Source organism: Lethenteron reissneri, chromosome 26, assembly GCF_015708825.2.
Source record: "Lethenteron reissneri isolate LAM-NWPU_2019-01 chromosome 26, ASM1570882v1, whole genome shotgun sequence".
NCBI lineage: Eukaryota > Metazoa > Chordata > Hyperoartia > Petromyzontiformes > Petromyzontidae > Lethenteron > Lethenteron reissneri.
In genome coordinates, this window is record NC_083804.1 from 14,547,961 (window position 1) to 14,563,301 (window position 15,341).

Sequence of the window (15,341 nt, forward strand, 5' to 3'; positions counted from 1 at the left end):
CGCGATGTCGCTGCTGCTGTGTAGAATCCTAATTGAGTGATTTGCAGGTACATTTTCAGTATTGGCAATTCACACGACAACGGATAGAGAGACATGCAACCTCCCAATATACAAGAGTCAGGGGGTGGATGGCCAACACCACGCCCGGTCGCCTCTGCCCAGTTTTGATGTTTACACACTGTACCAGGTGCATAACGCTGAGTCGACCTAGGAGAGGCCCAGGACCGGTTCAAATATTCGCCACTACTTTTGGTCGTGGGCGGGAATCTTAACTCCGATTGCGCCACCGTTCCCCCACTGCTGCACCACACACCCACATATGCACGTTTACAGTAGGCACGTGCAATACAGAATCAGAATATGTACTTATACACATCGGAGACCCGGCGCGTGAAGGACAGACAGGGCGAGGGAGGGGACAGACACATCCCCGCTCCCACACTTTTACGTTTATTTGTTGAACCACGTGAGAACTCAATCAGACGAGGGTAGTATAATTTGCAAATGACCTCCGCAACACAAATACTGCACGCACAGATAGTACACATTAGGAGACCTTGCGCATTAAGGTTTGGCCGAGGGGGGGAGGGGTCGCGCACACTCGCAAATTCATACACTGCGATACACACACGTATAAGCTGCGTACACATACAATACGTTGGTTTTATATAAACTAAAAAAAACTATTAATTATTTACATTTGATCAGGTAAGGCCCATTGAGCTATGTAGTTATTTTTCAGAAGCGACCTGGCCACAAATGATAGCTCAACGAAGTGGCTTATCATGTGGAAATGTATAGCAGTGGCCAAATAGTCTCAACAAACATTTATAAATGTGAAGGGGAGATTCGGAGGACCCGGAGAAAAATACACACGACCATGGGAACAGACATACGCAAACTCCAATTATACAACAGGCGTCAGGGCCAGGATCGAACTCACGACCTCCTGTATACCAGGCGAGGTAGTTAACATCTCGCCACCGTGGCCCCCCTTATCGTGTGTAAATGCAACTATCTCAAGATGCTGTACATATACAATGGGCATCTTTATCTTACATTCATAGAGAGAAAAAGAGGAACTTGTCTGACCTCTGCTGACCTCACAATGACCTCCCCTCTTGATATGACCTTATCTCATGTGACCTTTCCTCAGTCCCCTCCCTGGGCTCCTGTAGGGGCCCCATCTCACTTCCTGGAGCCCGTGTCTCCCTCATATCTCCCCACTCCATCTTCTGTACCCAATCCCACCATGATGTTGCTCTTAGAGAAATGTGATACGGGGCAGAGTGCGGGGCCCATGTGAGTCATCCGATGGCCTCTGGTTTTCCACACCACCCTCAGTGGGTACAAGTAGAGATTTTCCTCGCTTTGCGGGTTCGGTTTGTGCGATCTTGCGTTGTATGCGGCTAACCTATCTACCCAAAATTCGCTCTGTGTGGTTATGAATACACTCGACGTGTGGCTATATGGTTGGACGTCAGACAACATTGTGGGTCTTATCTGGTAGAATAAAAATAGTTTGGTTTTAGTTCTCCACCGGTTACAGGATATTCTCATGCAGGGAACTGGGGAGAACATACACTGCAGAGCAAGGGCGAAAATATATTAACTCCACTCGCACACGTTTTAAGTAGTACTCCGGCCTCCTCTTTTCGAATGACATCATGGGGTATTTAATGTCCATGGCGAAGCAGACAGCTCATATTTTTTAAGTTAATTCACCTGCAGTGATAAACAACAATTAAACTAACAAACAATTTTTATTTTACCAGGCAAGGCCCACTGAGCTATATAGCTCTTTTTCATAAACGACCTGGCCACAAACGGTAGCTCAACGAAGTGGCTTATCGTGTGGAAATGCATAGCAGTCAAATATTCTATTGAATGCATGTTTATACATGTGGAGGAGAAAAAGCCACACGACCACGGGGAGAACTTGCAAACTCAAATATACAGGCTTCAGGGTCGGGATCGAATCCACGACCGTCTGTATACCAGGCGAGGCAGTTAACGTCTCATCACTGTGGCGCCCAGGGAAGGGCAGCCTGCCGGATTTGAGCCACGAACCTTTGTAGCTCTGAAAAAAGCGGCGAACGCGTTACCGCCTGGCCATGGGTCACCGCCCCCCCACCCCCACAGATGAAGGTCGTCACATAGCCACAGAGCAAAGGTTCAACACGGCTGGGCCTCGCGTTCCCGCGACTCGCGTCCGCGCGCGCGCGATTTGTTTTGTCGCTATCGTGAACCGTAATCAATCCACTGCTGGTGGAGGAAGGCCTCCCCATGCCGCCGCCACCTCCGCCACCTCTCGCGATCTGCCTCCTCACACCTGCGCCGACACGCGATCCGTTTAATTATGGTAAGATGTGTCTTTAAATGTTTGAGACCAAAAGTTTATTTCAAGGAACATCTTTGTCACACAAAGCAATACGTTGCAGACGCGAATTTATGAACGTAAATTTTCGACTATTAGCAAAATGTCGCATTCAAAGTCACATGCGTTTAGAGTAATTGTCTGCTAAAAATTTCCACATAAGCCACTTTGTTGACCTATCAATTGTGGCCAGGTCGCTTCTGAAAAAGAGCTGCATAGCTCAGTGGACCTTACCTGGTAAAATAAAAAAAATGGTTTCATAGCTTCCAACAAGAATTAATGCTAAAACAGCATCAGGATAAAAAAAAAATTGAAGTTGTATTTTCAGGAAAGATATATACGTGAGCTGTGGAGTAGGGTGACATTCAAAAGCAATTACTCTGATACACGATCAAGTAATTTAAGTCCCTGTTAAAAGTTAACCGGGAAGCGATTGGCTTTTTTTTAAACGCTCAGGGCAGTTTCATTCGATGCACGTGGAGCATCACGACAAGGAGAAGAGTTGACAATTCTTGGGAAAAAGGGTAATTAACCGTGATGAGTTTGCGGAGAGAATTGTTGAGGTGTGTGCTTATTGTGTGCGTTGAGGCAGATGGGTTTGGCGCGTCAAAGTCATTAACGCTGCCATGTTTAAAACGTTAGAAATGTGGCCAGGTGGCGCAGAGAGGTTTATAGGTCAGAGCGCTGAGTCGGCACTGCGCCTCCCAATTAGCACGGTTGGCTACGTACGGTGCAAAAAATAAGTTCAACAGACTGAACATACACACTGAGGACTGCCGGCACCGCTGAGATCCTGGGTTCGACTGCAGGCAGCCCTTCGATCAAGGCGCTTGCTGAACATAATTTTTTTAAACCGGTATAAACGAAGAAATTGTTTAGGTGGCAGGAGCATGCTGAGGGATTAGGAGTGATTGACCACGGTCGAGGGGTGAGTTAGGGTTAGGAAAGTGGAGGGGTGGGGGAAGTTGAAGAGAATGGGCAAGGGAGAAGAGGAAGGCTAAAACCGGGCTCTTGTGTGTAGCGAGTTGATGATCTCAGCCCTGTTACCGAAACCCCCGCCCCCCCCCATCGGCATGAAACTTCATTTAGCGCTCAATGTGGATACATTTCTTGCTCTGAGAGTTGAAACATGGTTGACTGCCCCCCCCAACTTTCCCTTTTTCTCCTTTCTCTCCCGCCTGATGGGTCTTAGGAAACGGCGTTGTGGGTCCGTTGCACCTCTGTGGCCCTCACTTCTAATGCGTTACCCCCCCGCCCCTGCCCCCTAGCGCTCCACAATTGCCTTATGATCCATTTGGCCGCGGCGTTCCAGCACGCGGCTCGGTTTCACCAAAGTTTTTTTACCGGCCGCCTGCCAGACTGGCGTTACTAAAAATAGCCGTCCCCTTCCCTTGACCATAGCAGCAGCAGCAGCAGCGATACTGCTTGCTTGCATGCGTTAGTCCGTGCGCCACGTTTAGGATCGGCATAAGTTGTCAGCGGTGTTTGCGGACCGTACCGCGATACTGGCCAACCGGGGGTTCGACTCCTGGCTGCGGTTCAAGGTCTCGCTCGTAAGAGAGAGAGAGAGGGAGACTTGCTCGTACCAGTGGGCCTTCTGCGTGGTTTTCATCAAGCGTTGTTATGAATGTGTTACGTAACGCCGTAACTCCGCTGCCACGTGGTGTATGTGTACCCGTCGTTGGCTTCCCCTCCGCCCTGTAGCCTCCCATCTTGTCGCTCGCACCCCTAACGAGTCATCACGAAGACACCCTCTCCCCAGCTTCCCCTCCCCCCGCCCTCCTCATTCATGGCTGTCTGTCCTCTACAGGGTGGTCCTGATGTCTTGTGACCCCCCCCATTTAATTCTCTAAAACTTAATATTATTTTAATTAAGGTTTAATTAAAACAGAAATGAAGATGCAAAGGGGGAAAAATGTTAGGGGTCAATTAATTAGGGGAGGGGGGGGGTCACGAGACATCTGGACCACCCTGTACAGTGCATTGCACCGTGTTTGGTACAGTATTACTGGGCCTTGTGAACAGGCGGGAACATCAGTGGCCCTGTGGCTGGGCCCTCCTTCTAGATTGTGACACAGCCGTAAGTGCCTTGAGCACTTGATGAGCCATCAGCTCCGGGAAGACAAAGACGGCCCGCCGTGGCGCTGGCCACACACCCCTCACGTGCTATGCCGACCTTAATAGTTGCGCACGCTAACAGAACTCGACCCCCCTTCCCGCTGCCGCAGCCTTTTCAGATCCAGTGCTTTGGAGGCAGGGCAAGGGCTTTGCGGGTCACTGGAGAGAGAGAGAGACACATGTGAAACTCTCAAGCCTGGCCAGCGAAGCATCCGGGCGGTAGTGCAAACAGGTTGTTGAAGCGCTCTCCTTTTTACAGGTCTTTTTGGGTTAGATCGTGTAAGTAGAATATATTTACACGAAACCTGTATTTTGGATGATATTGGTCGCAAAGCCTACGTTTCGAAACTTGAACTAAAAACTATTTTTTTTAAAAACGAAACTGTTTTTATTTGACCAGGTAAGGCCCACTGAGCTATGTAGCTCTTTGTCAGAAGCGGACCCGGCCATCACAAATGACAGCTCATCCGAGTGGCTTATCGTCACGTGGAAATGCATTAGCAGCAGCCAAATACTTTTAAACGCACGATTCTAAACGCGGAGGGCAAAAACCGGGGGACCCGGAGAAAAATCCACACGACCACGGGGAGAGAGACGCGCAAACTCCAAATATACAACAGGCGTCAGTGTCGGGATCGAACCCACGTGTCCTCCTGTAAACCGGGCGAGGTGGCCAACATCTCGCCACGGTGGGAGTGCGATGCCCAGATTTGGGGGTTTTCGTCTGGGTTCTCCGTTTACCTTGCACATTCAGAACCCATCCTCGGCGCAATCGGCCAAAGAAATGTTGATGTAGCTTGAGCCTTGAGCCTCGCAGTCGACATTGGCTTTTCTGAGTTAAATAAAAGGTTGCATTGTTGCGATGAATATTCCAACCGCTCTTCTTCTTGTCTCTCAGCCCCCTTGCCGCCTCCTCGACTCCCGCCGCCAACCGCCGCCACCGTCACCACCGCAGGGAAGCGTGGTGCTAACACCTCCCGCGGTGCCCCACGAATGCATAATTTATTGGCCCTTTCTGGTCGGGGCAGGGGAGGGGGTAGGTGCGTGGTATTAATTGAGTGCTCCTTTGTTGGGTGCTGGGATGGGCGAGTGGTGTCGGGAAGTTGTGGGTTGGGGAGTAGTTGGAGGTGGGGAGGTAGGGCACTGTGGGAGATCGGTTGTGTAACAGCTTTGCCCAATTGCTAGAGTCGATCCCCCCCCCCCTCTCACCACACACACACACACACCCACGTGGGCTGTGTGGACGTGTGTGATTGTGCTGTATGGGGAGCGGTGGCGCAGTGGTTAACGCACTGTGTCCAGGCAAACCCCGGCGACCCGAGTTCGATTTCCACTCACAACTGATAAACAGTGCTGAATGATTGAACCGGTTCTTAGCCTCCCTGTGATCTGACTCGGCCTTAAATTAGTGGGCAGGTGGCGATTGTACTGTATGGGGGTGATTGTGTTGCAGTGGGTGTGGTTTTACTGTGTATGTGTGTCTGTGTAATTGTACAAATTTGTGCAAATTGTAGTGTGCCTGTGTAGAAACGGCAAACATCAGTGACGATTATCTGAACCGGCCCTGGGCCTCCCCTAGGTCGACTCAGCCATAAACGAATACCATGCGTAAAGTGTAAACATCAGCACTGGGAAGGTACAGACAGCCGAGCACGGTACTGGCCACAAAACCTCCTCTTGTGCCATGGCAACCATAATGGGTGCTCGCTATACAGCACTTGCCCCTACAGTCTTTTTTTCTAAGAAAGTATGGCTTGTCAATTATTTGTGAGACGCGTGTCGAATGTGTCCATGCCTTAAATTGTCGCAGTTGAGGTCGCAATTCGATGCAAGAATCCGTTCTTATTTTAGCGTTGCGGTGAATGGCAGCGCCTCTAGAGGCGTGCAGGGACAACGTGAACCCATTGCATACAAACAGCATGCGGTGTCCGAATCGAAAATCTTTCCTTATCGTCACAAGCTCAAAAATCCTTATTAATAAATGGATCCTCATTATCGTCACACACACCCTGCATCGAACCCACCCGTGCCTCAGAAACAACAGCCTCTGTAGCTAAATCAATCAATCAGTCTTTTTTTTCCCGTGCCAATAGAGCCCTCAATAAAGTGGGCATCAGTGCACATTCCAGCGGAATGGTACTGGGGGCATGGAGCAACAGGAGTGATGCAAGAAACCCGTCACGACCTCAGCGGCTAACATCGACTGAGTAAAATAAAGTGCAACCGCGCGCAATGAATAGCATAAAAAAGGAAGTATTAAATAAAATGTATGTATGTTGAATTTCCTTGGCACCTTACGTAGCCAACCGTGCTAATCGGAGGTGCGGGGGAAGGACAACAAACTAAACGCAAAAAGCAGTTCTGAAGAAATAAGTTTTCAATCTCGATGATTTGAAAGTGGGTATCCAGTGTCTTTCTAACATCGGAAGGCAGAGAGTTCCAGACGGCCACAGAAGTGCATCTGAAAGCGTGTGCGATGTGGTGACCGTCCTTGTTCGATGGTTAGCCAAAAGAGGATGATCGGAGTTCGCATGATGGTTTATTCTCCTTGACGAGAATAGCAAAGGTATTGCGGTTCATTTGTGGTGAGCAGTTTTTGTGTATGTGCGTGACGAGTGAAAGCTGCATGTCAGCACACGCGGCTCCGTTGGACAAAGTTGTTTCCTTCCGCCGTGATTCTCCAAGTGAGTTGCCATTTCTGCTCCACGGCTCGCCACCGTGATTGCTTCTTTCACCGGCATTGCCACTGCGGGTCGGCACGCCGCGCCGTTATTGACCCTGGGGCCCGACCTGAGGTTCGATTCCCGGCCACGGCGAACGTCCGAAGCAGTCACCGGTCCCTCCTGCGTTTGCCCAACCCTTACTGAGCGACGAGGCGGCGGGTGACGGCGCCTCATCCAGCAGTAAAATTGACAATAAGGCGCACGTTCATTACGGTTGCAGTTGTTGCTGCGGTGCTGGCCGCTTCCTGGGGTTCGCTGCTCGCCGCCTGCCCCCTGCAAATCCGTTCCCCAAGAGAGCGAGTCCGAAGCCGCAATCCGGGTTCCTAGAAACTCACTTCCACAAAAAACCACAACACCGCTGTGTTATGGTCACCCCCCCGCCACCCACTGCCCTCCCCCCACCAACCCTCCCGCCACCCCTCCTGTCCCAACTCTGTCCCACCATCCTGCAACCACATTCCTCCTCCCGTGCTTGTTTTTCCCTGGCAAGGGGAGTTTGGGTCTAGATGGGTTCTTGCCCGGGGCTAAATAAAGACTACTGGGCAACCAAGCTCCCACCTTACCAACTCGCTGAATACCTACCCTCCCTCCGACCTGAATATCTGCCCACCCACCTACTCACCAACCCACCTAACTGCATATCTAAACTTGGCAAGTTATGATCTGAATGGGTCTCAAACAACAACAACAACAATAATGTCAATACTGCAGCAGTGAAGCGAACAGTTCCATTTGACCACGTTAAAATCATAATTCTTTATTTATCCTGGAAGAATCCGATGAGCTATGAAGCTCCTTTTCACATGTTCAGTCGGGGCGGGTCAGCAAATTTACACACCTGATTCTGCTGCTGCTCTGGCAGTGTAGCACAAACAATACGTGTGTCAATAACAACACTGTTGGCCTTAAAGCAAAATATACACGGTGGTCCGAAGGTCAGGACACGCAGGGTTATTATATTTATTTGAACGAGTCGGAGGGTAATTTTAATTTATATCAACAAATGTTGAAACTAACTGCCATTAACACGCATGTATGTATGATGCACGAGGGCACTATTGAAATGGATGTAGGACTTTGCAAAAAGAAGATTGCAAAGTGTGTTATCCTTGAACAGTCGTTAATGTATGTTTTATTGTCTCAATTAATTCATTTAGAGGGGTGGTCGATTTTTTTAAACGATGATTTGAGGTGACCCCACCCCCTCAAAGCAATAAGAAAAATCCAAATAAAATAATAGATAGTTAACTTAAGAAGTATAAACCATCAAAATGATGTTATGCGAGTGTTGAAACAAATAGAATCACCCTATCTGTGTCCTGATCTTTGGGCTACCCTCTATATAGTAGAGGGGCAATGGCCTTTCAGAGCACTTAGGCCACTCGACCCGTCTGTACGGTGTCAAGAAGGGACATGTCCCTAAACGTCGCCCAGCATGGCGAGTCCTCGTTCAGCGCGGCAGGAGATGCGTTCCTGAAAAGTGCCGCGTTTGGCGAAAATCATATCCCCATAAATAATGTGACGATAAAGTTTGGCAAGATATGATTAACTACGGCACACCGCGCGGTGAGATGGCGGGACAAGTAACTTGAGGGTATGCTGCCACCGCGTTACTGTATCGTTCCGCGTGTCGTATCACTGTACCGCTCAGCCGCGCAGCTCAAGAAAGTAGTTCGTCATCGACCGCTCAGAAACCGCGTTATAACGGCGTGCGTCCCCGCACTATAACTGTGCATGTTCTGCGCTATAGCGGTGTGTGTTCCGCGCTTTATAACGATACGTGTTCCGGGTTATAATGGCGCGTGTTTCTGCACTATAACGATGTCTGTTCCGGGTTATAACACCGCGTGTTTCTGCACTATAACGATGTGTGTTCCGGGTTATCGCGGCGCGTGTTTCTGCACTATAACGATGTGTTCCGGGTTATTGCGGTGCGTGTTTCTGCACTATAACGATGTGTGTTCCAGGTTATAACACTGCGTGTTTCTGCACTATAACGATGTGTTCCGGGTTATCGCGGCACGTGTTTCTGCACTATAACGATGTGTGTTCCGGGTTATAACACCTAGTGTTTCTGCACTATAACGATGTGTGTTCCGGGTTATCGCGGCGCGTGTTTCTGCACTATAACGATGTGTGTTCCGGGTTATAACACCGCGTGTTTCTGCACTATAACGATGTGTGTTCCGAGTTATAACACTGCGTGTTTCTGCACTATAACGATGTGTGTTCCGGGTTATCGCGGCGCGTGTTTCTGCACTATAACGATGTGTGTTCCGGGTTATCGCGGTGCGTGTTTTCACCTTGTAACGATGTGTTCTGGGTTATAAAGGCGCATGTTTCCTCGTCATAATGGTGCGTTTTCCTAGTTATAACGGGGGGTGCAAATTCTGCATCATAAAGAGGTGCTTTCCGCGTTGTGCGAAAAGTGTTCCCTAATAGAAGAACCGCGTTATAGCGAAAACGCGCTGCGTGAACACCGCACGTTAAGCGAGGACTTGCCGTTTCACCTTTTTAGTTTCAAGGCCCCGCTGCCAACGCAGCCGCGGCAACAGCATCACCGAATAATTTGTTTGAGAGTGAATAAGCGTTTGAGACACCGAGCCCTCAGAGCCCTCGTAACTCCCCTTATCCCTAATTCCAGGGCCGCCTTAGTTTGGCTGAATAAGCCACAGGCATTTGAATATACATTCTTAAAATTCCTGGGCCTCTGAAAGCCTAGGGTTGAGAGCACATTCCACACCGCCATGGCCATGTGGCGTTTGTTTGTTCCTCTCTTGTTTATCTGTTCACTGCTCTGGGGTACTGGGGGGGGGGGGGTGGTGGTCCTAACATGCAAGATCGTCACAGACAAAATTCATGGGTTGGATTGCCAGCCCATGCTTTTTGGCTGTGACGATCTTGCATGTTAGGACCCATCTTGAAAAGAAATGGTCCTTGCCTGTACGATCGGCAGTTTGGCAGCGTTGGTTCGGCAAGCCTGAATCTGCTGATGAGACGCTGTATGTTGAAACCAGTCAAGAGCTTGCTAGTCTTGAATCAGTGTGGCTTGTGGGTTGTGTCAGAAATACTTTTTTTATGTGGAGAGTGATTGATATGTGAAGGATGCTGGATATTTGAAGTAAATGTGTTATCTACTTAATTAGTTTGTTTCACCTTTGCTGGCAATTATAATTCGCTATTTATTAACCAGCTTCTGATAAGAACATCTTCACACTCCAGCAACAGCTGTAGCTTCCTAGAGGATCTGGTTATTACAAATACAGAATCACAATCTTTATCCTGGGGAAATCCGATGAGTTCGGAAGCTCTATTTCACAGATGCCCAGTAGTTAAGAGTAATACAAGCTATTTAACTATTCCACCCGCAGGGTTATTTTTATTACTCCGCTTGTTCACCCACGCATGCCAGGCTGAGTCTCAAGACTCTTTTTCAGGAGGGTCTTGCCAAATTTGTTTACGGGAGGGAATGCTGCAGTATGTAATGCCATGGAGGTAATTTTTGTAGTATTGGGTACCACGATGGGGTGTTGACTACCTCGCCTGGTATAGAGGAGGTCGTGGGTTCGATCCTGACCCTGACGCCTGCTGATTATTTGGAGTTTCCATGTCTCTCTCTCCGTGATCGTGTGGATTTTTTCTCTCCACATTTAGAAACGTGCGTTTAACATATTTGGCTGCTGTAAATTTCCACGCGATAAGCCACTTCGTTGAGCTATCATTTGTGGTCCGGTCGCTTCTGAAAAAGAGCGATATAGCTCAGTGGGCCTCACCTGGTATTAGAAAAAATTGTTCAATACTTGATGTTGTTTGGCCAATGCCACTTACATTGTATGGTTGTTTTTAAGCCATGGGAGGAAGCCGAAGAACCACGTGTGCAAGGCGGGGGGCAACACACTACTCCACACGGATGGAACAGATGGAGATTAGTCCGCACTTGCTGTACCGCCTTCAAAGTGGAAGAGCGTGACTGGACGGCCGCAGAAGCGCATCTGAAAGCGCGCGATGCGGTGGCCGTCTTTGGTGCACAAAGCGGTCGCAGGCGATTTCATTAACGTGAGCGGATTTCAGTTGGGCAACCGATCAGGATCATCAGCTGTGGAGCCGGCTCAAGAGTGACTCGTGCCTGCTTCCCTGTCGCATCTTCCCCCGCACTCACCACCCCCCCCCCCCTCTCGGTGTTGCTCACAGATGAAGACGGTGAGCGTGGCGCTAGTTCTGTGTCTCAATGTGGGCGTCGATCCCCCGGACGTGGTGAAGACGACGCCATGCTGCCGCCTCGAGTGCTGGATCGGTGAGTCACAAGCTCCCCTGCACCCACTACCCCCCCCCCCCACGCCGTACTCTATTTGGCGATTATTTGAATCAGTCCTAGGCCTCCTCGAGGTCGACTTAGCCTCAAATGAGTATCTGGGGCAATGTGTAAACACATGGGCGTTGGTGCTGGCCATCCCACCCCCCTAGTGGCACTCGCTCACAGACCCCAGAGTCTGTGTGTCTGGCACAGCAGGGGGCACAAGACGGTGCATCGGCCAGTCATCTCAGTCAGTCTTCCCATGGCACCTGGGTCCGTCCCGTGACACCTGCCAGCGGGCGTTCGACACTTCACGTGGCCTTAACGTGCACATGGCCTGGCACAAGCGCCGTGGTGACGTCACCGCCACTTGGTGGCGAATGGCGGCGGCTGTTGTTGTTGTTGTGTGCGGCGATGGCTCTGACTCTTGGGCGCCGCTGTGGCTGCGTTGCAGACCCCCTCTCGCTGGGCCCGCAGAAGTCGCTGGAGGCCATCGGAACCAACCTGCAGAAGCAGTACGAGTGCTGGCAGCCACGGGTATGCGACCTTGTGCGTGAGTGCACGTACGCACACGGGTGTGCGTGCACGCGTGTGCGTACGTGCGTGCGAGTGTTTGTGACCGCGTTGAGTCTTAATCGGGGCTCGGTGGTTTGTGTGCTCCGCGCTACGAAAACCCAGCGACCCGGGATTGGATACCGCTCACATCCAGCATCGGTGACGAATTAACAAAACTATGAAACTAAACTATTTTTTATTTTACCAGGTAAAGCCCACCGATCTATTTAGCTCTTTTTCAGAAGCGACCTGGCCATAAATGATAGCTTAAAGAAGTGGCTTATAGCATGGAAATTTATCGCAGTCTTATACTTTAAACACGTGTTGATTCTAAACGTGGAGGGGAAAATCGGGGGACCTGGAGAATAATCCACATGACCACAGGGAGAGAGACACACAAACTCCAAAACAGGCGTCAGGATCGAACCCACGACCTCCTGTGTACCAGGGGAGGGTGACAACATCTTACCATCGTGGCACACCTGAACCGATTCCGCTTGGCTGAACCTTGGTCACTCGGGCTAAAATGAGTACCTGCCCCGGGATGTAAACATCACCCCCGGGGTGACCAAGGCGGCTGGGCGTGGTGCTGGTAATATCCCATCCCTTTGCTGGCCTTAATAGGTGCTCGCCAACAGCACTTGTCACAACGGTCTACGTAGCCTACACGGGGGATCTTTGTCTTCGTTGTGTTAAAGCACAGCAAGGCGACGCATAGTGATTAGCAGAGGCGATGCGTCTGCCAGTCATCCCGGTCATTTAACCCATAGCACCTTGACCTTTCCATTGACCTCCTGACAGCACGTCGACACGCACACACACACTGACCCACATGCACACGTGCGCGTATGCAAATGCGCACAGACGCACACGCGCATGAACGTCCAAGCATAATTCAAGACGCGTGCAGCTGGAAACAAAGGGGCAAATGCTGTTGATGAGCAGCACAGATGGAGACCGCACTGCACACGAGTGGGTGGGTAGCCAGCACCACGCCCAGCCACCTTTGTCTCCCCAGTGGCGATGTTTCCGCACTGGGTGCTCACTCGAGGCTGAGTCCACCTAGGGGAGGACCAGGTCACATATTTTGTCGCCGGCGTCAGCCGCAAGCGGGAATCGAACTCGGGTCGCGAGGGCGCGGTCAACACTGCGCCAATCTCTCCCCACACACACACAGACACACGCACGCAACGCAGACGTGCGTACACAGCTACACGCGCGTACACAGTCACACGCACAACGCATGGCGATTCGACTCTCGAGTCTCTGAATTCTGTGAAGCAGTGGTGGGGGGGGGGGGTTGCGGGCGACCTCTGGAGAAGCGAGCTCACAAACCATTGGGCCTGGCTGGCAGCTGGGAGCACGAGAGGTGGCGACCCCTTCCCGCTCCACGTTGGCGCAGCTGATCACCGAAGTTAGCACGATGCCGTCCGATCGGTATCGTCATCGTTGTGCGACCACCGGACCACGCTGCCCCTGAGTCTCTGGCACCGGGGGCGGGGGTCCCAGATTGAAAGCACGTTTATTCAGAGCTGCTTTTTGGGTTTAGTTTGTTGTGTCTAGTGTAGTGTATCGTAGTGTATCGTAGTGTAGTATATAGTAGTGTAGAGTACAAACTCCTCTTACCGACCTTTCCCCTGTTAATGACCGGCTGTTGTAGGTACAGTAAATATTGATTACTGCATTGATTCACCATGTTTCTTTTAATATTATGTGTTTATAATGATAGTATGTTTACGTATTTATACCCATTTAAATATTACAAAGTACTTGTTTGGGTGAAAAAGGGTAATTTTCGATGCTATCAGAACGAATTAAGCCTTTAACGTGTATTTCCCTGTACTCGCTTAACAACCAAATCACTTAACGACCGGTTTACTGGAACCAATTACCGTTGTTAAGAGGGGTTCTTCTGTACGTGCACACATACGGAAGCTGCATTAGGCTGTCGTGATGTGTTCAACAGTAGCCCTTATTTCATGCTCGGTCTGCGAATGTCAGGAGGTTTCAGCATGGCCCTGTCAGCGATACCTGGCCGACCCAGCCGAGCACCTCGAATGAAGCTCTGGGGGTGTCTCTCAGAAGGCTCGTAATGTGGCCTCGTCGAGGACGCCCATCTGACGGTTCACGTGCATGGGCCGAGTTGCTAATTGGAGGTTTGAAAAGGTGTCCGTCCAGTTGGGGTCGAGTTAATGGGAGCAGCGTAATTTCTCCCCCCCCACCACCCTCACCCCCCACCCCCAACCACCCCTCCCCTCCGGTAAAGGGCAACCGCTGGGTTTTGTATCGCAAATTGGTGGCTCGGATAATTGGACCCTGACCGTCATTGTTGTTTATGGGGGAGGGGGGGGGGGCGCAGGATGTGGTGCTGCGGGTGGGCGGAGGATGGGGTGTTGTGGTGGTGAAATGTTGTCTCCCTTCCATGGTACACAGGAGGTCGTGGGTTCGATCCTGACTCTGACGTGCTGTATATTTGGGAGTTTGTGTTTTCTCCCCGTGGTCGCGTGGATTTTTCTCTGGACCCTCCGGGTTTTTTCCAAAACATTTAGAAATGTGCGTTTAGAGCATTTGGCTGCTATAAATTTCCACGCGATAAGCCACCTTGTTGAGCTATAATTTGTGGCCACGTTGCTTCTGAGAAATATCTTATAGCTCAGTGGGCCTTTTCTGGTAAAATAAAAATAGTTTCGTAGTTTTAACTGCCAATCACCAAATATCTCAATGCTGAAACGTGACCTGCAAATGACTCAATTTGGGATCACACACGGCAGGAGCAATCATCGCCCCACTACTGGCAGACTAATGACCCAACTTGGCCGTCGTAATGGCCCACTAGCCCTGTACCACACAGGGGCAGCTGCCACTGGGGGGTGCCCCTTTCAATGTTTCGAGGTGACTTTCCGAGTTGCTCACTGCGTGTGTGTGAAGCGCTCCAAGACGCCCCCTGGCGGCTCTTATTTCAGAAGCACACGATTAACTTATTACACATTTTTTAATCACGGAATTCTTTTCGAGTAATTTTCATAAGCCTTGTTTTCATTTTCACACACTTTGTGGCACTTCCCCTGTGTGCCTCGGATTTGCAATCCAACTGAATTTGATAAAAAATTTGTTGTCAAAGCTGGAATAATTTGAGTCCCGATTAAGCAACAAACCAGAGTTTATTTTTTCCGGAATATTTATTTTGTTGCCAGGCCGTCAATTGCCTCTCGCACTTGGGAACCCGGGCTCAATCACGGATGGCTGAAACCCGGATCCGAACCCAGGATCCTCG

General features: G+C 50.2%; 1 protein-coding gene across 1 annotated transcript in view; it reads left to right on the forward strand.

The window, feature by feature from the left end:
- Nucleotides 1-15,341, forward strand: part of RPTOR (regulatory associated protein of MTOR complex 1) — a 79,198-nt gene that overhangs the window by 1,988 nt on the left and 61,869 nt on the right. The window contains 2 exon segments of the mRNA XM_061560931.1: nucleotides 11,410-11,512; nucleotides 11,967-12,049. Of these exon segments, the coding sequence (XP_061416915.1) occupies nucleotides 11,410-11,512; nucleotides 11,967-12,049 (186 nt within the window).